Raw genomic sequence first — 22,982 nt, 5'->3', positions numbered from 1 at the left:
TTATGCACACAGTTCATCTTTAAGAGAATGTGAATTAAAAAGGAGAGACAGAACAAGGCTTCAAGCAGTTTGGATAACCAAAGCTTCTGAGATGTTGTTCCCGACTTTTAACTTTCTAATATTTCATTGCTCTAACAAATCAAAGAGCAGCTGTGAAAGAAAGCGTTTCCAGCAAAAAGAGAGTAGTGTCAGTAGTTACTACCACTGGGATGGAAAGAAAGTCACACAACTTACACAAACTTTATTCTTAGCACACAAAGTTAGTAGATGTAGTTCAGATATTAGCATGACCTGCTACTGCATGCCTCAAAGGAGATTGATTTCTGGTGGATCTCCTTGCTGTGTTTAGGTCACCTTCCAGTGTGTTAGCGTGTTGTTCCTTCCCAGCTTTCTCAGGCTGAATTGCCCCAGTCTGTTTCTTCTTCTCTTTTTCTCTTTCTCTCTTTCTCTGATTAGAAACAGCTGGGTCTGTTGGCTTTGGAACAGCTGAGAAACAGAGACAACGAGAGCCCTGCCAAATTGTGCTCATGGAAAAGACATCTGGAAAAAAAAGAGAGAGAGAGAGGCCGAGTAGAGGAGGGCTGGGGGAGGGGTGAAAGAGAAAGAGAGAGATAAAAAAAGAGAGAGAGAGAGAGAAAGAGAGAGAGAGAGAGAGTGAAGAAAAAGGGAAGTGGAGAAAGGCGGGGGAGGGGGGGTTATATCCCTGAAATGGCACCTTGATTCAATCATCCAGAGTGCAGGATAAATAAAAGTCCTCCATGTTGTATTGCAGAACTTTGAATGGCTAAAATGAGGGTTGTAAACAACTGATTTTTATATTTTCACTCATATTTTACTCATGTTATTTATACTGTCACCATTGTGTTTTTGGAGTTCTTTTGCAGTTGATTCAACTGATTTGTTTAAAGTTTAACTTTTTTTTAATTCTCTATTCATACAACCATTCACAGTTTACCAACATGTCATAAATACATCAGATGAAAACATTGTTTTGTCCTTTGCCAGAGTGCTGGTTAACTTTGGTTTATCTGACATTTTAAACACATCTCATTTATATCTGTCTGAGTCATAGTCCCAACATTACAAGTAAAAATGAAAGGAAACCTAGGTCTTTATATATGGCTATACAAAGCACAGGAAACCTTGGGTAATTGCATGCTCTTGTTCTAGAAGACTTTACCTTAGGAGCCAGCTATGTGAATGATTTTTCTGCCTTTGACCTTCTATTTTGTGACTTCAATAGTCAAAGCTATGCCACAGATCATTGTTAACTGAATTATTCATTGTTCTTCTTTTAACTGAATTAAACAGCTTCATTAAAGATATGTACACAAGCAAACATCTAGTTTCTTTACAGTCATCATCAAATACACTTACAGTCATACAAAGCCCATAACCGTGCCACATATTTATTTTTAAAATACGTTCACAAAAGGCACATATAAACTTTTTCTCTTTCATTTTACATTTAGCCAAACCCATCAAAAATATTGTATATGGGAATATTTTAAAAGCCTTCCGCTCTGCCGCTCTGCCATAGCTTCAGCGCTTGCACCTGTGCAGGTCCATGGTCACTGCTAATGGAGAGGAGCAAAAGCTGGCGTCACATGGCAGTCTCACACAGTGGGGACATTCATCTGCCTCTTCCTCCCCTCAGCTTCATTCATACACCAGGGGCAGTGTTATGCCAACCAATCTGTGAGGTTCTCCCACAGGAAATGTCCACTTCGTTGAGGAAGTCTAAGGTTTCCTTTAGTCTCTTTGATTCCTGTTGTGTAGAAAACCTTTAGAGGCTCAAACATGGGTCAGAACAACAAAGATGGGGTGGGGGTTTATTTAAATCTTTTGAATCAGAGATGTGTGTTGGGTCATTTAAAGCTGATATAAGTTATCAATTTTAAGAACACTAAACTATCTTTAGGTTTTAAGTTATGAAAAGTGAGGTTAGGAATAGGTTTTAATAGTTTAGCAGTTAGTAGGCTTTCTGACAAATCTACAATATCATACTTGCAAAATTTGCAAACGTTTGCAAATTTTGTGAAGTCACTTCGAAGATCATGTTGGGCATAGACACATAACTTTACATAGATTTCAATACCAATGAATTTATTAAACAAAATTCTTTCATAAGAGCAGGTGTAGAGAATCTTTCTGAGGTGGATTTTGAATAGCTAAATATTATATTTTATATCAGATTAGACTGATTAGCAGTTAATTACATATAGCAGTGAGATGTGCTTTGATGTGGGAAAGCTGCATGTGTGGTGGAACGTTGTTCTTGCTGTGATAAGGTGGGGCGGTGTGATGTAATCTCACTGCATTTTCTTGGCACTTTGAAACATTTCTCTGGCCTTCTTCCTCTTCAGCTTCTTTTTAATTAGCAAGAGGTCAATGTAAACGATGTGTCCAAGCACCGTTGATGCACAAAGGAGCCCGCCATGTACTGCACCTGCGATACCGCAGCTGAACACATCCTGGCCTGAGAAACATGAGACATGCATATGAGCTCAGTGCGCTAGAGCAAAATGAATCATGGACCTGCTGACTATACATAAAGATGGAATTCATACAGAACTGATTTAAAACAACAAATACTTCAATTATGTTGTAGATTGTTCATATCTATGTTTTTGTAAGTTTATTATGTGGCCAAACACAAGAAAATGTGCATTCTTTGGTAAGAAACCCTTACAACATCTAGCTGACGTAAAGGCATTGTGACACCTGAAATGAAGAGATTTTTGACAGGAGTATCACATCGATTCCTAGCAATGGCTTCAGCCTGGAAGCGCTCCAAGTTGTGCTCAGCTGAGTACATGGCTCCAAGGTAAGCCCCCAGGTAGTGTGTGTTAGTTAGTGGAGTGGCTATGTCCTGAAATACCAACTGGATAAAAGCAAAAGAGAGAGAAGGTATGACAAATAAAATTATTTAAACATTACAGAATTGCTTATTTCAATGTTTTGACACACCCAAATTTATCTCATTAAAAAAATTGTAATAAGCAAGATTTTTAGAATTTCAGACAACGAAATTCTAAGAAAAGATACTTTTGATAAACCTGCCACTAGCCCTAACCTTAAGTATCAAATATCATATACATAAGTATCATATAGGTTAGCTCATGTGAATTTGTAAAAAGTTACAAATATGAGATCATGGTGGCTTTATGTCTTTTGAAGTTACCCTTAAAAATGTTCTTTAATGAAAATGTGGCTAGACTTCTTTTTTATACCTTGTCTCTCAGTTTAGGGAAATAAGTACAGGCCCAATCAAAGAGATGTTTGGCAAATCTCATCTTGTATTCTAAGTAGTCATCCCCTCTTTTTTTCACAGTGGTGTCCTTCCATTCCTCAAACCATTCATAACGGACCATTGTCAGAATGGTCATGCAAGATTTACCTGTGAAATGAATTGTGCAGATATGAAACAAAACTGGTTTGAATGTTCATTAAAGAACCAACATTGACCCCTGCACCAACTATTGTACACCAGTGCTACTTACGGCACCCAGACCTTCAGCTCCAGCCTGTGTTTCTGCCACATCACTAAACTGGAGAGGACTAATTGAAGGTCTTGTATTTTTATAGAGTTTCAAGACTCTTATAGTAAACCCTCTGGAACCCTTAAGGCTGTACCTGGGTGACGAATCTTTGAAGTGGGGTCTTTGGTAGAGGGGAAGGTGATGAACATCATAGGGATGTTATCAGGAGCCTCATCCTTACCCATACTGAAGAACTCGTCCATTCTTTAAAAAACAAAAAACAAAAAAAAAACACCTTACACATGCAAACCTATATAAATTCTATGCCTAAATGTTATTTTTAGAATCTGAGTTTTAATGCATGTTTATAATAGGTGCATATAATCCTTCTGAAGAATGTAGGGATACAGAAATGCTGAGACTGGCCATGTTCTTCCCATTGCCTGTAATTTAATAATTCTGCTTGGAAACTGAGAAAGAATTAAACCATGTTTAAATGGAAGAATGGCACAGAGACCAGTGCTGGGGTTACTGGCAGTTGTACAAAGTCTCAAGGTTTAGGCAACAGCAATACCTTGTGCTGGCTTTGTGTAACAACAAGTGAAAGGGAAGACAATGCCATGATGTTAAGGAATGTTTCCTTTATCTCTAACATATGTGGAATCACTGATATTTAGCTACTTATCAAATTACTACAGTGCCAAAGTATCTGACAAAAAAACAATAAAAAGTGTTACATGCTTTTTACTGTTGGTTAGAACACTGTTGGGTGCTGTACTGTCCCTCTCTCTTTTCTAGCTATGGCAGATAGTGTAGGAACAGCAGTTTTGTATTGATACTGACATGCCATCCATATCATTGGACTTATAGAGCCAGAGGTTGGTGGAATTGATGCCCAGTTCTTCTTGTGTGGCCTCAAAACCAGAGAACACTAAAAAAGATCCTCGTGCAGGCTTCACCATACTCAGCCGCTTCTGAATTGCTACCAGAAAGAAAAATGTAAAATGTGAAATGTAAAATTTACACAGCAATGACCTTGTTCAAAGAAGTGATAAAGTAAACTTTCATTCAGGTATTCAGTGGTGGATTGCTGACCAGGTTTGGCACATATCTCTGGAGGCAAAAGTTTGTGGAAGGTATTGAATATTCCACAGTTGGAGATGATAACAGGCGCCCGCACCTCGACATCCCCTTGTTCCTTTTGCACAGTGACACCTGCCGAGTCACAACATAATGTGTATAGCACCAAAATATAACATTTTTGAAGAATTTTTAAAATAAAACAAAATATATTAATGGTAATCCGGTAGTCCCAACATTACACAACCATAATGTTGTTTCACTCACCATATGCAACTCCCTTGCTGTCAACCAGGATACGATTTACTGGAGCACGGACCAGCACCTGCCCACCAAATTTCTGGATTACTTTAGTGATATGGAATGGGATCTCACTGGCGCCCCCTTTTGGGTAGTATGCTCCACGCTTATAATGGTGCAGCAGCAAAGCATTGATTGCACAGCTGGACTCTTTGGGGGGAACACCTGTTTCACAATTGAGATGACACAGGTAATCAAACAAAAATAGCTTTACGCAAAGGAATGTTTTGGATTTGACATTTGCAGTTACAATACATTCATTTGGTAGGCACATTAGTCCAAAGTGGCTACAGAGTCAAAAGTACAATCCAAGCAAACCACCAATGCAGGGTCGATTTTCCTACAAGTGCCTAAAGACCATTTTCCAATAATTCAAATACAGATTTATTTTATTTAAGACCAGGACGTAAGTGCAAGCAGTTCACACTGTAGGGCCAGAAATACAAATATAAGTATTGGGTTAGCACATAGTGACTAACAGTTAAAATGTCAGATAAATTAATAGATTAATTGATAGATGCATAATAAAGGATGAGATTGTTTCACCATAGAAGAAGTAGGAGAAGATAGTTTGGAGGTCCTTGTTGGTGGTCAGACTGTTAGCCACTGTAGTGGCACTAGAGCCTACAAGGCGGAAGATGGGAGAGCAGAGGTCAGCAATGCCGCTCTTCAACAGCAGCAGCGCCACCCACTGGGGAATTAACTTCATTGTAGCCAAATAGTGGGTCTTCCTGGCTGATATCTATGGAGATACAAAAAAATCAACCATGCCATCAAGCATAAAATGTAAAGTTTTTTCAAGCGACTGCAGGAAGAAAGGATCAAGCTTTTAGGAGTTGTTTATGAAGATGAGCAAATTTCATGATCAAGAAGATGCAACACCTTCATGATCTTGAAGAACTCTTTTACAGCTTTGACATCATCAGGGAACTGTTTCTTCAGATGTTCCTCCATTTCAGTTTTTCCAGTGTAGATGGTGTATTTTCTATGTTCATCTCCAGTACCAATCACGATAGTGTCAAAGTGCTTGTCCAGCTTCACAAACTCCAGCTGCCCCTCAGTGATCTGGTCCAAAACAATCTTAAACAGGCTGTTTTCATGCAGCTGACCAATATAATGAAGTCCTTTAGATATAAAAAATAAATAAATCAGAATATTTCATCATTTCATAGAGGCAGAATGTTCTAGAAGAAAAGGCAGAATGTGCTAGAAAACTCGAGTGATGACAACTTACCGACATCAAACTCAAAACCTTTCTCTACGTAGGTGTGACAGCAGCCTCCAGCCTGGTCATGCTGCTCCAGCACAAGTACTCTCTTTCCCAGCTTGGCCAGTGTAGCAGCTGCTGTCATCCCACCAATCCCACTGCCAATCACGATCACATCCAGATTCTCAGGCACACGCTCTCTGCTGAAGCCTACAAAGTATGAAAAACAATCATGACATTTGCTTAGCATTCAAGATCTGTGGGTTACTATTTTTACCAACTATCAAGGAACATAAAAACAATTCTAGGTGATCTAGACTGCTGCTAAAATCTCCCAATCTAATTAAGATAGAAAAAATTCAAGATAAACAACTATTCATTAAGATGCTTTAAGATGGAATTATATAATTAGTTTATGACATATGAATTATTTGTATTACTGTTTTATCTCAAACAATCTCTAAGCACCATCAGGGATTAACAGCTTTTTTGATGTAGTTATAGTTTTAATCATTTAAAGAAACTATCTGAAATGTAGTCATGTTTTTGGTTAAAATGGAAATTGTTTTAGTTGACAAAATAGCATTTTAGTCAATAAAAAAAACCCGGAAATTTATTTTGAGAAATAATGCTAAATACGTTGCACTGTTCTGCATCAAACTTTCTGGCAATGATAGTTGTGCCCTTTTGACTTTGAAACAATACATATATGTGATTGGATTTTATGTATTTACCACTTTAATTCTAGGTGATTTATGTTTTTCAAAAAACACATCTATTCTATTGTCATATTTTTGTGAACCACTGTATGAAATTAAAGTACTTTTAATGTGCTTTTGTAGATATTGGAGACTTTGTATCTCTACATCATCACTGATGTAAAAGAAAAACTTCATTTTGGCATTAGTCTAAATTTGTTGCTACTCTATGTCATATATTCATTATGAACCTTACATTTTATTAATGAATATGCTTGCAATTTATTCTAACTTTGCAAAGTGTACTGATTGTATCATTAACCAATGTTATTTTTTTAGCTTGAAGCTGGTTTAGCACTTTAAATACATTTTAAAAAATGCATGCATTTAAAAAATTAGTATAAGAATATATACTTTTGTCCCTTTGTTTTTAGACATCCATTACCCACATGTACAGCTGATATATTGGAACTGTCATCAACTCACCTTGCTTCAGAACTTTGTATCTCATCTTCTGGTCAAGCTCTAATGATCCTGGAAGTCTGACTGACTCCAATGAGAAAGGACTTGGTTTGCCAAACAGGTACCAATATGTACCCCCTGCCCAAACCAGGAGGCACACCAAGAACACTACCAACCACATCCTGAAATGGTCAGTTAAAAACAGCTTTCAGACTGCTATAATATGCAATGTGTAGAGAGGGGAAAATAGCTCACAACAGAAGACACCAAAGATTGAACTGATCATATAGTAGTTAGTGGTCATTTTTTTTATTATCTTTAAGTGCTAAAGGTCTAAGCATGATTTATATGTTGATTTGTGTAACTCAAGCATTTTAGGGCTAGCAGTAAAGATAAGCAGTGAGGTTATGCAGCTGCTTAAAGTAAAGATTCTTCAAACTGTATACAGAACTTAACAACATGCTCCAAAAGAGTCTTGTTCCTCTTTTGCACAAGATTCTGAGTAAGGCAGAGGCCATAAGATCCAGACCAAAATAAAATGTCAAGACCAAGAGCAAGATTGAGTCAAAACTCAAAAACACAAGGTGTCATTCTAGAAAACCATACAATGGTTTAGGCCAATGTTACGACCCCGTCTAGGCTGGGATGGTGTAACAAGAAAAAAGAAATACAAATGCATAATGTAATGGAAGTTGTGAAAAGTGAATAGCAATAAAACAAAATCACAAATGGAAGGTTTTTTCGGTGTATTGTAGAGGGGTTATGATTCATAAACAAACAATCATACTGGTGCAAATGTCTTCAGGAGTGACCCAGGCCAAAATAAATAAAACCCACACTAATGAAATAAAACTACACGCTAACTAATCCCAACAACAAAAGAAACATACAACAGACTTTCCTAACTACCTGACACATAAACAGAGGCAAAAAACCACACCAAACAAAAATAGCAGTCACTCCTTACCACCAGTATCCAACACCAAAGTAACAAACAAAACAATATTTACACACTCTATACAATATCTATAAGTACATATACAACAGCTACTGAAGCAGGAAGGGCAAAGCCAAAGAACGAAGTCCAAAAATGGGGGGAAACAAGGTCATACACAACAGACATACAAAATTTCAAATCGCAAGCCTAACAAAACAATCTCCCTTCTCTTCCTCCTTCTCTCTTGTGGGAGGGGCCATTAAATAATAGGAGCAGTTGTCCTGAAAACCTGGCGAAGAATGGGGCGGCGTCTCAAACAAGGTGAAATCGTGGCAGTGAACCTGGAACACACACACACACACACACACATGCACACACACACACACACACATACACATACACACTCACACACACACACACACACACACACACACACTCACACTCACACACACACATACACACACACACATACACACTCACACACACACACACACACACACACACACTCACACACACACACACACACACACACACACACATATACATCCATCTTTCCATAACACCAAATATATCCTAGACTTCATTGTCTAACATGAGGTGATCAAATATTTGATATCAATAAAAAAAAATGTAAACATTTCAAATGGATGAATGTTGTTCCTTGACATGATAAAGACAACAACAAAGAAGATGCAAATTTATCAACAATCAAAAATTGATATTAAGGAACAGAGGCTGCTTTTTGTATTCTGCAGAAAGTATTAAGCACTGGTGACTCCATTTAACAAATCTTTGAAAATTTAGATAAGTTGCCAAGTTGCAAAACATGATAATGTTCATGATTGTACTGTAAACGTGGACAGGTGCCTGGCTGCTTTGAGCTTGTGGTAAAAAGAGCAACATTTAGTCCGCATATTATCCTTATCAGGTAATATAATTAAGATAAAGCAGATATATGTAAAACATGTTAGACTTTATGCACATGATATTGTGTATAATATATGGGACTCTAAGTGTTGGAGGAGGATTGTGAAGGACCCCACCCATACCCATACCCAACCTCTGTTGAGGTCGGGGAAGCACTTTCGCTGCCTGAAGAGCAACACAGAGAGACTGAAGAGGAGCTTCTTCCCACGGGCCATTTGGGCCCTGAATCAGGGTAACTGATGGAACTGATGGGACTCCTCTGCGTATGATGTCCACAATAACATCATTTAAAAAAAAAAAAAAAAAAAAAGAAAAGAAAGAAAAACTGAAAAAACTGTAATTATACAGTGTATATATGCATAGTATACATTTCCCCTCTTCATTCATCATAACATATTTATTCATAACATTTTTATTTATTAATTAAACCGCATTCCATTTCCCTGCATTTCCCTTACAAAAAGCATTTCACTGTCAGTTATACCATATATGACTATGTATGTGACAAATAAACTTTGAACTTTTGTCTCTGTGGAGTATTGTTTGCCTTAGCTCAGCATGCTAAGTATTAACTGGTTTGCCTCTAGTTACCATGTTTTTTTTTTCATCTCTGCTGTGCTCTCTTCACAACACCATGGATCCAGCAGGTTTACAGCTTGTTTACGGCAACAGGAGGCAGCAAATAGTGACTTGTAACAAAGCTGGGCAGAGACCCTCAACATCACTGTGACATTCCCTTATACTCCATCACTCATTCCCTCAACCCAAGAGAATCTCTGCCAAGCCACCATTTTCACAAAACTTGATCTGAGATGTGCATAAAATCTAGTGTGTATAAGATTGTATATCAGTATATACTGTCCATGGAGGACTGAAACAAAGCAGGTTAGTTAGGCTGTATGGAATCACCAAGTACTTGAAGTGCCTCTTGGAGGTGATGAAGGCTGTTTTCCACTCATCCCCTACAACAGGCACTTCAAGTACTTGGTGATGCCATATGGCCTAGCTAACTCATGCTTTGTTTCAGACCTTCATGGACAGCATATTCTGAGACAAAATTTATTAGTACCTCATAAATTACATAGACGACATTCTTATCTGTTACCCCACCCTCGAGGGAACACATACAACATGTCCACAATGTTCTCACTAAACTTGGAAACAACTGGCTTTATGTAAAATTAGAAAAGTGTCAATTCCATCAGAGCTCTGTGTCATTTCTGGGTTATACCCTTTCACTAGGGGAACTCTCCATGAGGGACAACTGGGTATCTGTTGCCACACTCCAATCAATCAAAGACCTGCAACATTTCCTTGGGTTTGGCAGCTTTTTCCACCATTACATCTGAAATTACAGCACATTGTCAGCCCCTCACTAGTATGTAAAGCAGCCATAAACACACTGGTGCTGGACTCCTATGGCTGATCAAATATTTTCCACCATCAAGGGCACATTCACTTCAGCCCCCATTCTGAAGCAATCTAATCCCTCCAAACCATTTATTATGTAGGTGCATGTCTCAGAGGTTGGGGTAGGAGCAATGCTATGTCAACGACATGATCGATGAGAAAAACTATTCCTGTGTTCTTTCTTCAGCAGGAAATAGAGCCATGTAGAGAGGAACTACAATGTCTGGAACTGAGAGCTTTTGGCAATTAAACTTGTACTGGAACATTGGTACCACTGACACCATTGGGACATCATTGGAACACCATAAGACACCATTGGCTGTCCTATACTCATTCCTCATCCTCACTGATCAAGAAAGTTTTGAGTACCTCAAGATTACAGAACAGCTCAGTCCAAAGTAAACTTGGTGGTCCCTGTTCTCCATGCACTTCCAATTCACAGTGAGCAATTGGCCAGGCTCAAAGAATACCAAGAAAACACATATATAAATGAGATAAGAAACCAGCTCAGCATAAACCTGTGTTGCCACCTGTATGCTTTCTGACTTCTGTACCTTGGAACTTCAAGGAAGCAGGGTGACATTCCATGGGCAGTGAGAGAAGGGTCCTTCATGATGGTACTAGCCTTCTTCTGCAACCTTTTAATATCCCCTGAGTTCAGGAAACAGGTACCCGTGATATGCTGGGCAGTGTTCAATACAATGTGGAGGGCTTTTCTGTCCGTTGCAGTGCCGTACCACACTGTGATGCAGCAAGTTAGGATGCACTCTATAGCACATCTGTAGCTCACCTTAAAAAGTGCATTTTACATTGCCTAGGTTTTGCCAAATATTAGTTTTGCCTGGCCTTTATTTAACAATGGTTTTGCCATATAGGTAACACACACTTTATGACAACAGAGCCTAAAGAAAAAAATTTATGCATTGTGCCAGTTACTATTAGCTGCACCATATGATGTCTACCAACTGAAGATAAGATGCCTATGGTCATTGTTTTACTCTGTTTAGATAAATATGACCTTGGTCTATAGTAGACCAACTAGATTCTAATCCCACTGGCCCTGTAGCTGAACAGGAATAACGGCAAAGAGTGAGTGATGGGACAGATTGGCTAACAGGACAAAAAGCTCTCAGCCTAATCCTGAGATTTGTGGAATGAGCTTAAACACACGCAGGAAAGACTGCATCAGTGGACTTGAGGAGATGTGAAATTCAAATCCCATTACTGTCCCACACAGTGCAAATGTACGGGCTATTGTTATAGGGATATCTGTTTAGCTCAGCCATAGAAAGGAGGCTGATGTATAATGTTTGTCACTACACAAGGCACTTCTTTAGACTGTTCTGTTTAGTATCATAAACATTCATTGTACTGAATTCAAGAAGTTCTGGGAAGCAATCCGCCTTGTGTTTTTTAAAAAAAGCAAAGAATCCATAGACATAAAAGCAAAACTAACAGCAGCAATAACTATTACTACCATGAAGAAAGTGAGGCTTTTGTACAGATACCCATGTGTGTTTATTTTACAGAGATGCCAGGATAATATATATATTACATAATAAAGCTTAATAAAAGAAATGTGTGCATCACCTCCTATCACTAACCATAGTACATTGTAACCTTTGAATGTACATTATCATATATCACAGTCTAAAAACAGATGACGTGAGATAAACAAATGTACCTTTCCTTAGCAGGCTTTTAAAAAGGACTTCTCTGAACATGGACTCATAGAAAATGCTCTATTAATAACGATTCTGGGGAGTGTCTATAAAGAAACCCGTGTTGATACATAGGGGTTTTCATTAGATTCTGTGAAGAAAGACTAAATAATACATCTGGAACGAAACAGGAGTTGATGTGTTTGGTTTTTTTTTCCAGAAACCCCATCAAAATTGCTTTTTAGAGATGATCTTTTTAAGAACATAGTCTGTGGGGGACTGCTATGAAATAATGCAACCTCCTTTCTCTTTGAATGGGTTCTTGTCTTCAGGAACTCCCTTGATCAGTGGGTCTTCTGCAGACTGAGCCACAATGTTAGCAATAAGCTCAGAGGCAGTTATAGAAATCTGAAAGGAAGCATTTAAAGACAAAACCAAGGTGTAAGTCTCATGATGTTTGGGTTGAATTGACGCTTTCAAAATTTGGACTTATAACTCCTCCTTCCCCTTGTAGACCAGCACGGATAACCAAGCACCGTATTAATGTATGTGATGTCTTAGGATAAGCTGTTTAGCAAGAAATGGATCTTTACATGGCTGAATGGAATAACAGATACTCACTGCGGTCCTGTGTGTGCTAACCTCTTTCTGTAACTGCTCCAGCTCCATTTTCAGGATATCCTTATCTGTCATGTCCCGAGCCATCTTGGCTGAGAAAATAAAAAAAAATACAAACTTAATACATGACAAATACCTTTGAGCGCCTACATTAAAACTCCTCTTTAACACAGAGCTTTGGCAATCGGTCAAGTACAATGGGGTCTCATAATAACAAATCTGCAAAATAAAATCAGAGTTGCATGAAAAGTTATCAGTAGTAAAATTTAGAATCAAGTTTAGGAGAGAATAAAAATTACTTTTTTATTATGTCAGTGATATGTGAGGTAGCTGAAACAATGAAACAGCTTTTATTAACATGAGTGTACTTACAGATAAATATACATACATTGTATACTGTACATTTTAGTTGAAGGTTGTCATAAAATATATGTGAAGTCATTTGTTGTTCTTGTCCTAAAAAAGGTCTGCAAGTTATAGTGAATCCTGATTTTCCATAGAAAAAAAAAAAGTTATTGCTGAAGTAGGTCTTTTGCATAAAATAAAGACTTGACTGTCTTTTCTCTGTTTGCACTTGGATTAATTCCCTCCACAAAGTTGTCAGTATAGAAATATTACTTAACAGAAGCATTGTTTCTATAAAGACTGAAAAATATCCCAACTTACAGTGAGTCATTAAAAGCAATTTTTTTTTAAATACATCTCTTACCTCTTCAGTGTTGGGACTCCCAGTCAAAGCAGAGTTCTGATGTCTCCTATTAGATAATCAACAGATTGTTTTTTTTCTTTTTTGGCCTCTCAGCCTGAGCAGACTGAGCTCTGTGTCCTCATTTATCTCCTCTTCATCTCACCTCTTGGTTTTTTGTCTGATCCTGTTGGGGTTTGGCCTCGGAGGTCACCAATTCCACTTGATCCCATTAGGCCAATCAGTGGGAGTAGGATGTCTCCAGGGGCATCCTCTGAAGCCCACTGGGATGATGTGGAGAGGAAGGGCAGTACACCAAGCTGACTGTAAAGGTCAAACTAATTGTGGTGACATGAAGTCTCTAACAAATATAACAATAATGCGAGAATGCACATCACATATTTGGTAGTGAATACAGTCTAATACAGTCCTACAAGCTAAAGGCAAGTAAAAGACGGGAGAATCATAAAGAGCATTATTTTCTATCTGACTTTTTCTCAGATGTCTTCTCTCTTTAGCTCAGCCATAAAAAAAATAAAAATAATACTATTGCTTTAAGTACCCTTTACCAATGCATTATATGCTAAGGCACATTGCTACTGAAGTTAAAGTTCTGGTGGATATTAGCTGGAACCTGTAAAATAGTTCCTTGGGATCTGGGTTAGATCCTGGATTAGAACTCAGATCCATTGTTAAATCATGGGTTAGATCCCAGACCTCTGGGTTAGATTTTTACTAGATTAGTTACAGAGTCCAAGCAGACCTGCTATATGGACTCCACAGTCCAAAACTAACTAGGAACATCTAGAAGTAAGATACGGGATGATGAAAAATTAGCCATCAAATGCTTGACTATCTGGATTTCTTCAAATATCCCAATATGTTTATGATCCAAGTGTAAAATGATGACAGCTTTAGTAGCATATCTTCATAATATTAATCCTGGAAGCATACATCACAGCAAAGGTAAATATCATTGTGATTGTGCAAGAGTCAAAATAAAATACAAACAAACAAACAAATCCAAGAAATACTGATTTGGATATGCAAAATACATTGACAAAACAAAACAACAATAAAACATAAAACAAACAAAACAACAAAAACCCAAAAACACTGATTGGGTTTACAAAATACATTGACTGTGAAATGGCAGAGGTAAACTAAGGTTAAGAAAATAATGTCATCTTATTTTGTAAATTGCACTGATTACATAGAAGAAACTAGTGTGGTATATAATCTATAATAAATTAAAATTAAAACTACAATCGTAAATAAAAATACAAGTTGCAGAGCTGTAATATATTACTGTCTTTATGCACTTCTTAATATTTATATTCATTATAAAGTTAATATAAGGAACAATACAAAGGACATTTAATTCCACGCCTATGAGCATGCGCGTGATTATAAGAGATAAACTGCGTCTCTCCTTGGGGGTCAGCGAGAGGTCTCCTGCTGAGGGAAATCGAACAAGTCCATTAGCAGACTAATAGTCACATGTCACCTAACTTAAAAGCGGGGCAGTACAACAGAGAGGATTATGGGCTAGCTGTTGTCTTTTCAGCGTGGCTCAATCTGCTAGAATAAGATTTTCTGTCCTTTCACTATTGAGTGGATCTTCTCATACACAATACATAACAGTTAAACGTATGTTTTAATATTTAAAATAAAAATAAAGTGAATAATAATCACTTTAATAATTACTAAACGTTACAAACGTTTAATCTAAATTCGGTTCATTATTTAAAACCAAGTCTAACATTTCCCCGTTTGTCATAATAGCTAATCTTAAAGAACATTACTGGTCATAAACTCGGTGGTAGAATATATTTTGGGTAATCGAACACACAAAGAAAATAAAAGAATTGGTCATATTTTGCAACGTAGTTGCCGCAATAACCATTTCTTCTCGTACATCCCTTTTAACTTTGGTCGTTGTTAGACTACATCACAGCAAACAAACGGACTGGGTATTTCAGAAATCTACTGTGAAAGATAACCTGATCAGAAAACAAAAATGCACTACTTTGCCGATTTCTCTAAAAACGCGCTGAGCTTGATTTGTAGCGACTTGCACAATGGGCTCCAGACAATTTCTAATAAAGCCCCAGATCAGTGGTGGCAGAAGAGAGTTTCCACTAGGTTTGCGCGTCTCTGTTTTTTCTGCCCTTGCTGCCTGAAGAAGCCGTAATATCCGCCCACAATAATCATGGCTGCTCCCAACAGAAAGGAGGTGTTAAGAGTGATTATGCAGTCTGGAGCATTTATCCTGACTCGATTCGGCTTCTGGAATTGTTTTAGTATGCTTATGCTTTTTGCAGAGAGGGCAGATGTAAAACGGTAAGCGATTTGGTTAAAGGATGTTCAGACATGTGAGACAGTAAATAGAAGCGTAATGTTCCCCTATTAGCAGACTGAATGAGACGTAACGTCATTTAGGTGCGCGAAAAGTTTCAGAGGCCCGACGTATGTGGTCAAGTTTAGGTATGCTGTAAAGTATATGTATGCTGTCAGTTCTCTTATGAAAATATTGGTGCTATCATATTTTCGCCTGGAAGACAAAGAATGACCACGGTAATTCCTGGATCCAGTCACCCATCTGTACGCAGCTATCCCCCTCTCTTCTGTGGTCCTATTTGATGCAAAAGCTTTCATTTTTAGTTTCACGATCCTTTAATTTTTCCTTTGTGGTTTAGTCGTTAGGGGAACAGCACAGAGGAACTTATGCCAGCTTGCATTAATTAGACATATAAATGTGATTGTTTGGTAGGCCCACTAAAAGGTTCACTAAAATGTGTTGCACACAGGCTACTCTCTGTGATGAAGCATTAATATACTTTCTTTCTTTCAGAAAGCCAGATATTCAGGTGCCCTACCTGTACATTGACATGGGTGCTGCAGTGCTATGTGCCAGCTTCATGTCATTTGGGGTGAAGAGGAGATGGTTTGCCCTTTGTGCGGCCATTCAGCTGGGCTTCAGCACCTATGTGTCCTACATTGGTGGACATGTCTATTATGGAGACTGGTTAAAGGTAGGTGTAAAGAAACATGATAAACAGGATATGCATACAGGATTGCCCCTGTAAACTAGTTTTATATTTTTGTAATTTATGCCCCAAAGGTTTAGTCCAGTGATTCTACAGAGTACAGACACTGAGGTCTGCAGCTTTCACCAAGGGAATTTTTTTCCTGACAAATGTCTACATATGTGATTTATGGTTTGTGTTGAAAATGTGCTAGTTTTTTGTTCACTGTTTTTAGTGTCCCAGTTTGTCGTTCTCATCTCAGCCAGATGATGGCAGTGTTTAACTCTAAATGTAAATAATAATAATTTATGATATTCATTGAAAGCTAAATGTAAAGCCTTTTAGTACCAGGAAACTGCATAATGGTTCATTTTGGCTGTTTCATAAAGTTTCCTTTGCATTCACAAAATAAATAAATGAAGAGGTGTGTTAAAGAGCAGTCCATGTATCCCTATAACTTCTGTTGAATTCTTCCCACAATCACAGGGTCTCAGTGGATAATATGGTTTTCAAGTGACTTAACATGGAATAATGTACTCTGTTCATTTGAAAACCAGTTGCTTAAAACTATATTATACCAGATTTTTGAAAAAGCTGTGAGCTAATGTTTTCACATATTAAACAGCAGGGATCCTACTAGCAATAATTACATTATAGAAAAAAAGCTCTTGAGACCAGGAGACTTCACATCACACTCATCACCTTGTCAGACCAGCCCAATCATAAACATTGTCACATTTGTGTCCCTCAGGTCAGAATGTACTCACGAGCCTTGGCTGTAATCGGAGGCTTTCTGGTGCTGGCCAGTGGGGCGGGGGAGATGTACAGACAGAAACCTCGCACACGCTCACTTCAGTCTACTGGGCAGGTCTTCTTAGGAATCTACTTAATATGCATGGTAGGATTTCTCATTTTCTCTCTCTCTCTCTCTCTCTCTCTCTCTTTTTTTTTCTTTTTTCTTTTTTTTTAACATTGCAGTTTGCCCTGGGTTGATTTTCATTCTTGTTTAGCTGGTATGGACTGCATCCTACATGTTTTCGATTTTTTTTTTGGAGTGTTCATTTTCTCCTTAGTTGTTTTAGACCTAATTATTTTTGACTTGCTTTAACATTTACAAAATTAAAGTTATATTAATTTCTTACTTTCAACTGTGAAAAAACCTTCTGATCTGTTATAGGTGATATGGTATTTATTTGTATGTCATTCCCGTGAATCTTAATTTACTTTAATTTTTCATTAAAACGGGGAGATATTGCCATTCATTGTTAATCTTTAAATAAACAACCAACAGAGAAGAAACAAATATAAAATCATATTAGCGCGGACTGCGCATGAGCAGTGTGAAGCACTTAACTGACTTGATTTCGATTGCTGAGATTTTAAGATAAATTTGGTCATTTAAAAGCTAGTGCTCTGATCTTTTCTATTCTTTTTGTTGCACACGTCCTGACTGCTAGCTGCTAACTGATCATTTTGAACCATGCTCTTTGTCCTTATCAGGTGTACTCCCTTCAGCACAGTCAGGAGGACAGACTGGCCTACCTGGACCATATCCCAGGTGGAGAAGTCACTGTTCAGCTCCTAGTGCTGGTCTTTGGGGTACTGGCGCTCTCCTTCCTGTCTGGCTGCTATGTACGGTTATCCTCTCAAATTCTAGCCATCCTTCTTCCATGGGTAATACTCTTCATTGACGGTAACTTTGGTTACTGGCACCACAGCCGGCGTGTGGAGTTCTGGAACCAAATGAAACTAATCGGACAAAATGTGGGCATCTTTGGGGCAGTGCTTATCCTAGCCACAGATGGCTAAGGACCCAGAAAAGCAAAGTCAACTTTGCTGATATAGAATGGAATTCTAGCTGTATCTAAGGGGTTGACGTAGAGTGACCGTAAAGTATTTGAAGAGGATATAAATTTCAACACACCCTACCTTTTTGCCCCAGTTTGTGTCCAGGGTTTTGAAATCGTCATTTTAAGGGAGGGGGGGGGGGGTGAGAGAATCAACAAGTGTCTGTTTACATTTTTGCTTCTTTATTTAAAACAAAAGATGGAGAATTTTTTACTTCATGTGTAAAAACAATATCCAGTCTTAGTTAAATATATTAGGGCCTGTTTAAAAGGCTGTTATACTGTTTTTAATGCTGTGTATTGGGATAAAAAGGGGAATATTTTTGCCAGCTATCAAGCTTGTACAGTCTTAAGGCATTGCCTTTGTTAGTTGACCACTATAATCTCACATTCCATACATAACATTTCATTGTATCATTATCTATTAAACAGTCATGGTTTTCTCTTTAATGGTGGTTTTTAATCATCACAGCTTGGTGTATAAAATTATGGTCTACAATGTACAGTTAAAAGTGATGATATTCTTCAGAATTCTTCTTATTTTCCTCTGAAGAAAGAATTGCTGGGTTGTTCCCACATTTTGCAATAATCTTGGTTTAATAATGAAATGAATTTTAACCAGTAACACCACCCAGTGGGACTATCAACAATTGTTTATTTGGAGGCCCATAATTATATATTTTTGAATAATCCTTTGAAATATGACTAACTTTTACAAACCAGTGTGGTCAGAATGATGCAAAATGGTAATTGGGGATAGATGGACAATAAAAACACTACTTGACTGATTGTAAAATCTTCTATGACAGCAGGCTTGATCTAGAGCTTCAAGATTACTGTTTTGTTTTTTTGTTTTTTTATAAAGAAATCCTTATTGAACCATATGCTTACATCTCTTGAGATCATCCACTCCATGGGACAGCCATGTTAAATAAAGGAATGATAAATACATAAAACGTATGTTGACTTGCTCAGTATAGAATTGGCTGATTTAAACAAATCTGCATCCTTGTTTGTGTTTGTGCTTTCCTACTGCTACTGTGCCCAAGACTCATGAACAAAGGCTCCAGTTGTGCTGCCTAAACTAGGCTCTTGTTACCATTTCTGAGACCAATGGCCTGTCTCATAAAGCATGATTTATTGCTGAACTAGCAAAATACTTTAAGAATGGTTTGATCTAACCCTGTATTTCTCTCTCACACACTGGGGCATCACTATTTACCACTTTACCCAAAGTTGTTATAAAATAGTTTATATATAGATATTAATAATCCTCATTACACACATAGGGGAAATATCTAAACCTAGCTTACACCATCACAGTCAGCAAATTTCTTCCACTATTCAGTAGGCCGTTGCGTTTTGCCACTTCACTACGTTGTCTTTCTTATTTTGTGCCATGTGTTCCAAGGTTCTCCTTTCTCTTCCTCCGGTTGTGTTCTGCCATCACTATAGCAAACACTACAGTAACCATTACTACCGTGGCTGTAATGAACTGTAGCTGTCTCTGCCATGGACAGATGACTGTCCATCAAAGCCAGGGATGCCCCAGCCAAGAGAGGTGGGGAATGACATGATATTCCAGTAGTCATCTATGTACAGGCGGTGAACATGGAGGATCTTGCTGAAAACACGGTGCAGCTCACAATCACATACCCATGGATTCTCCAACAGCTGCAAGTGTATAGTGGATATCTGGAGGTTCAGGAATGTCTTGAATGAGGTTCCTCAGCTGATTAGCCTCCAAGCCCAGAAAACCAAGACTGTGTAAGGGGTTAAAGGCTTCTGCTTTGATACTGGAAATAATGTGGCCCAGGAGGAGGACGTTCAGACTGTCTTGCATGGTTAACAGACCAGCTGGAAGCTCATGAAGCTGGTTACAGGCAAGGTTGAGCTGTTTTAGGCCATGGAATGTTGTAAAATGGATATCCTGAAGGCAGTTGTGACTGAGGTCCAGCTTCTCTAGGCTTTCAAACTGGCCAAAGGAGTGGCTCTCAAGGTGCTCCAGAAAATTGTGATCCAGCCGTAGATCCTTGAGCGAGGTCAAACCACGAGAGAAGTCTTCGGCAAGGGAGCAAAGCTCGTGATCTAGGTCCAATTTCTCCAGAAAAGACAAAAATAACAGAGCCTGCAACAGTTAGAGAAGAGATGTTTCATATAATAACTTATATTAAACTTTAATATAATACAATTTCATATAATAGACATTATATAACTGTATAACTTAGAGATAACTGTATAACTTAGAATTTACCACAAATTTCTTCAAGTACTTGACTGAGTTTGCTCATTTAATGTTCACTGCAAGTATTTCAGCCAGGTAAGAGCCTGGCATGTCTTAATAAGTTCGCTGATAGTATATATACGTACTATTTAGCTCTAAAATAAATGAGAAACTCACCTGGGGTTGTGCATGTTAATGCTGCTGTTCTGAAGCAAGATGATACACAAGTGCTCTGCAGCTCAAACAGTTTATTCCCACTAAGATCCAGGAGCCAGGTACCATGAGGAATTCCATGTGGTACATGTGTGAAACCACGGGCACGACAGTCCACAATATCTGAGTTGTCATAACACGGGTAGTTATGAGGACACACCTTAGAACCCGCCACCAGAGACATGAGGAGGGGGAAAAAAAGAGGTGATCCTGAACATTTTGACCCCTGAATCAGCATCAGTAAGAAGACCCCTTATTTAGCATTTGCAATATATTGGTCACTCGTAGTCTCTTCCATCCTTTGAGCTCAGATAAAGCTGGCATCTAAATAAATATCTCAGTTGAAATGGAGTAACTAAAGCAGAAAGGCAGGAATGCTGCTCTTTTCTATAGGAAAAAACTTCATGTGTTCATGGTGAAGAATAAAATGACTCAATCCAGGTGGTTCCAAAGAGTGGATTTCTCTGTTATGTAAAAATGAGAAAATAAATGAGTTTAATCCCTTAATCCACTGAAGATTTTGTATAAAACTTTGCATCAATCATCATGTAGAACAAAATTCCTGAACAGATGGTTTGCCATTTTTAATGAGGACAATTTATAGTAAGACATTTAATCATGCTCTAAGTGCAAAGGAAAAACAGTGAGTTAAGTTAGACTTACCACAATCGTCAGTCAGACCACTCTGTTCTTTACTGCATTCATTTACCATTGCAGTCTATGTAAAAGTGTTCACAAGGGCAAGGGAATAAAGTAGCAGGAGTACATTTCCAACAGGATGCTTCTGAGCATTAAGACAAGCAGTCTGTGTAAAGGTGATCTCTTTTGCAGCTGATAACATTGACTAGTTCTCATCCCAAACACTGCGTGACTCCATGAACGTTTCAGTTACACCTAAAGGCATACACACACTGTTTAATTAATGCGTACATCATCTGAAAGGTTGTGTCACTTACAAAAAACACAAAACTTTAAAGCTTACAACGAAGTAGACCATGTAGTGTCCACAGATTCTGCTTAGAACCTCCAAGCTTTTCAAACTCGCGTCTTTCAAGTTGCATCACTACAAAAACAAAGAGCTCTTGGCACACCTAAATAATAGGACATGGATGGATTGAATTACCTGTAAATAAACTCCTTACAATGGAAAAGCCATGACACAGCCTATACCCACCACTTTGTCTTTGATTTAAACCATGGAAACATCAAAGATCTGTGTCAGCACTGATGCAATCAGCCATATCAATTTCAGTAATCATATAATCAGCCTTATAACTTATTTAAAAACCATTAAAACATTAATGTGCAAGTCAACAAAGGTTTTATGTCCTAGAGTATGTTATAAATAAATTATTTATCTTAGTTTAATTAATGCTCATGTTAAAGGCCTTACCAAAATGCTTCAGAAACATGTATAAGATATTTAGTATATTACCATTTTCCATCTCATTAACTCTTATCCTGCCATGCATTTCTAATACCTATTGCTATTCTGTGCAATAAAGCCAATAAATTACTCTTTTGTCAAACAATGAATTTTAGATGTCTCATAGAACTTTCCTAAATATCACTCAAATCTGTTTTCAATCCTGCTTTCCCCTCAAGCGCTTCCCCCTTTAAGACATTACTCCTCAAGGTTTTTTCTTAATGTCTCTGGAGTGAGATTTTCCCTCACTGCCATTAGCCTTAACCCACTCATCACTCTTCTTCATATGATTTAATTTCCTCTTAAAAATGCTAAAATAAAAAGTAATAATCTGACCTGACAAACTTGTTTTCTTAATAGCGGTCAATGAATGCATTCCCACCAGTTAAATAGTATACAATCCCTGGATTACTGACAAAAGGTCCAAAATTGCCCAGAAGCATCCTCCATGTTCCTTCAACCAGGCTTACCACCACTGAGAAAAATATTTACAACTTGTACATTATCTTAATTTAAACATTTTGGAATCTGCCCTAAATTCACTATAAATACAGGCTATTGGAAAAGGTATCACAGGAATTATGTAAGATATTGAGTGTAATTAAGAAGTTTCAATACCCAAATCCACATTTCTGTAGTATGACTGGTATAAAGCCTGTATATAAAAATCACACCCAGAGCAGGTGACCAAAGGATTAAGATGTCACGTTGGGCAAACTTTAAGAGATTAAACATACATCTTAATGGACATGTGCTTCTTACCAGCAATGTTTCCC

At 37.9% G+C, this 22,982-nt stretch overlaps 4 protein-coding genes and 1 long non-coding RNA gene across 5 annotated transcripts in view; 2 read left to right on the top strand and 3 right to left on the bottom strand.

Annotated features, from left to right (window-relative positions):
* Nucleotides 1-8,545, top strand: part of LOC145651372 (uncharacterized) — a 38,115-nt gene extending 29,570 nt beyond the window's left edge. Inside the window, exons 3-4 of the long non-coding RNA XR_014117284.1 lie at nucleotides 7,202-7,350; nucleotides 8,437-8,545. This is a non-coding gene — a long non-coding RNA (uncharacterized LOC145651372). The remainder of the gene's footprint in view (nucleotides 1-7,201; nucleotides 7,351-8,436) is intronic.
* si:ch1073-13h15.3 (inactive all-trans-retinol 13,14-reductase) lies at nucleotides 736-8,443 on the bottom strand. The gene is made up of 12 exons (XM_027005114.3): nucleotides 7,254-8,443; nucleotides 6,097-6,279; nucleotides 5,745-5,986; nucleotides 5,409-5,604; nucleotides 4,830-5,027; nucleotides 4,578-4,697; nucleotides 4,326-4,464; nucleotides 3,637-3,746; nucleotides 3,234-3,400; nucleotides 2,725-2,884; nucleotides 2,317-2,479; nucleotides 736-1,577 (listed from the first exon to the last, which is right to left on the bottom strand). Exons 1-12 carry the CDS (start codon nucleotides 7,408-7,410, stop codon nucleotides 1,508-1,510), a joined length of 1,905 nt encoding a protein of 634 aa, XP_026860915.3. The 5' UTR covers nucleotides 7,411-8,443; the 3' UTR covers nucleotides 736-1,507.
* A 3,458-nt stretch (nucleotides 8,546-12,003) lies between the features above and the next one.
* Nucleotides 12,004-13,624, bottom strand: gngt2b (guanine nucleotide binding protein (G protein), gamma transducing activity polypeptide 2b). The gene is made up of 3 exons (XM_027005132.2): nucleotides 13,492-13,624; nucleotides 12,786-12,874; nucleotides 12,004-12,572 (listed from the first exon to the last, which is right to left on the bottom strand). Exons 2-3 carry the CDS (start codon nucleotides 12,867-12,869, stop codon nucleotides 12,447-12,449), a joined length of 210 nt encoding a protein of 69 aa, XP_026860933.1. The 5' UTR covers nucleotides 12,870-12,874; nucleotides 13,492-13,624; the 3' UTR covers nucleotides 12,004-12,446.
* A 2,037-nt stretch (nucleotides 13,625-15,661) lies between these two features.
* Nucleotides 15,662-19,309, top strand: tmem101 (transmembrane protein 101). Its single transcript, XM_035533584.2, has 4 exons — nucleotides 15,662-15,810; nucleotides 16,322-16,502; nucleotides 17,248-17,394; nucleotides 17,997-19,309. The coding sequence occupies exons 1-4, from the start codon at nucleotides 15,680-15,682 to the stop codon at nucleotides 18,303-18,305; spliced, it is 768 nt and encodes a 255-aa protein (XP_035389477.1). The 5' UTR covers nucleotides 15,662-15,679; the 3' UTR covers nucleotides 18,306-19,309.
* A 153-nt stretch (nucleotides 19,310-19,462) lies between these two features.
* Nucleotides 19,463-22,932, bottom strand: LOC113574296 (keratocan). Its single transcript, XM_081697674.1, is given in 5 exon segments — nucleotides 19,463-19,836; nucleotides 19,838-19,918; nucleotides 19,920-20,063; nucleotides 20,065-20,558; nucleotides 20,791-22,932. Coding segments are annotated over 5 exon segments (1,053 nt in total). The 5' UTR covers nucleotides 21,019-22,932; the 3' UTR covers nucleotides 19,463-19,730.
* Between the last annotated feature and the right edge of the window lie 50 nt (nucleotides 22,933-22,982).

Source organism: Electrophorus electricus, chromosome 15 (genome assembly GCF_041902795.1).
Source record: "Electrophorus electricus isolate QZ-2024a chromosome 15, ASM4190279v1, whole genome shotgun sequence".
NCBI classification, from domain to species: Eukaryota; Metazoa; Chordata; class Actinopteri; order Gymnotiformes; family Gymnotidae; genus Electrophorus; species Electrophorus electricus.
Note: the sequence above shows the minus strand (reverse complement) of the source record. Positions and strands in the feature narration are given on the sequence as shown.

Bases quoted from the DNA above. Each gene is read 5' to 3' on its own strand.
- si:ch1073-13h15.3 (XM_027005114.3), bottom strand. From the start codon at position 7,410: ATGTGGTTGGTAGTGTTCTTGGTGTGCCTCCTGGTTTGGGCAGGGGGT. The intron at 5,605-5,744 runs GTGTTGCATCTT...GTATCTCCATAG, and splicing joins AGTTCTTCAAGATCATGAAG to ATATCAGCCAGGAAGACCCA. The intron at 3,401-3,636 runs GTACAGCCTTAA...TTCATTTCACAG, and splicing joins TTCAAAGATTCGTCACCCAG to GTAAATCTTGCATGACCATT.
- gngt2b (XM_027005132.2), bottom strand. From the start codon at position 12,869: ATGGCTCGGGACATGACAGATAAGGATATCCTGAAAATGGAGCTGGAG. The intron at 12,573-12,785 runs GTGAGTATCTGT...GCTTCCTTTCAG, and splicing joins TTAGCACACACAGGACCGCA to ATTTCTATAACTGCCTCTGA.
- tmem101 (XM_035533584.2), top strand. From the start codon at position 15,680: ATGGCTGCTCCCAACAGAAAGGAGGTGTTAAGAGTGATTATGCAGTCT. The intron at 15,811-16,321 runs GTAAGCGATTTG...TCTTTCTTTCAG, and splicing joins GAGAGGGCAGATGTAAAACG to AAAGCCAGATATTCAGGTGC. The intron at 16,503-17,247 runs GTAGGTGTAAAG...TGTGTCCCTCAG, and splicing joins ATTATGGAGACTGGTTAAAG to GTCAGAATGTACTCACGAGC.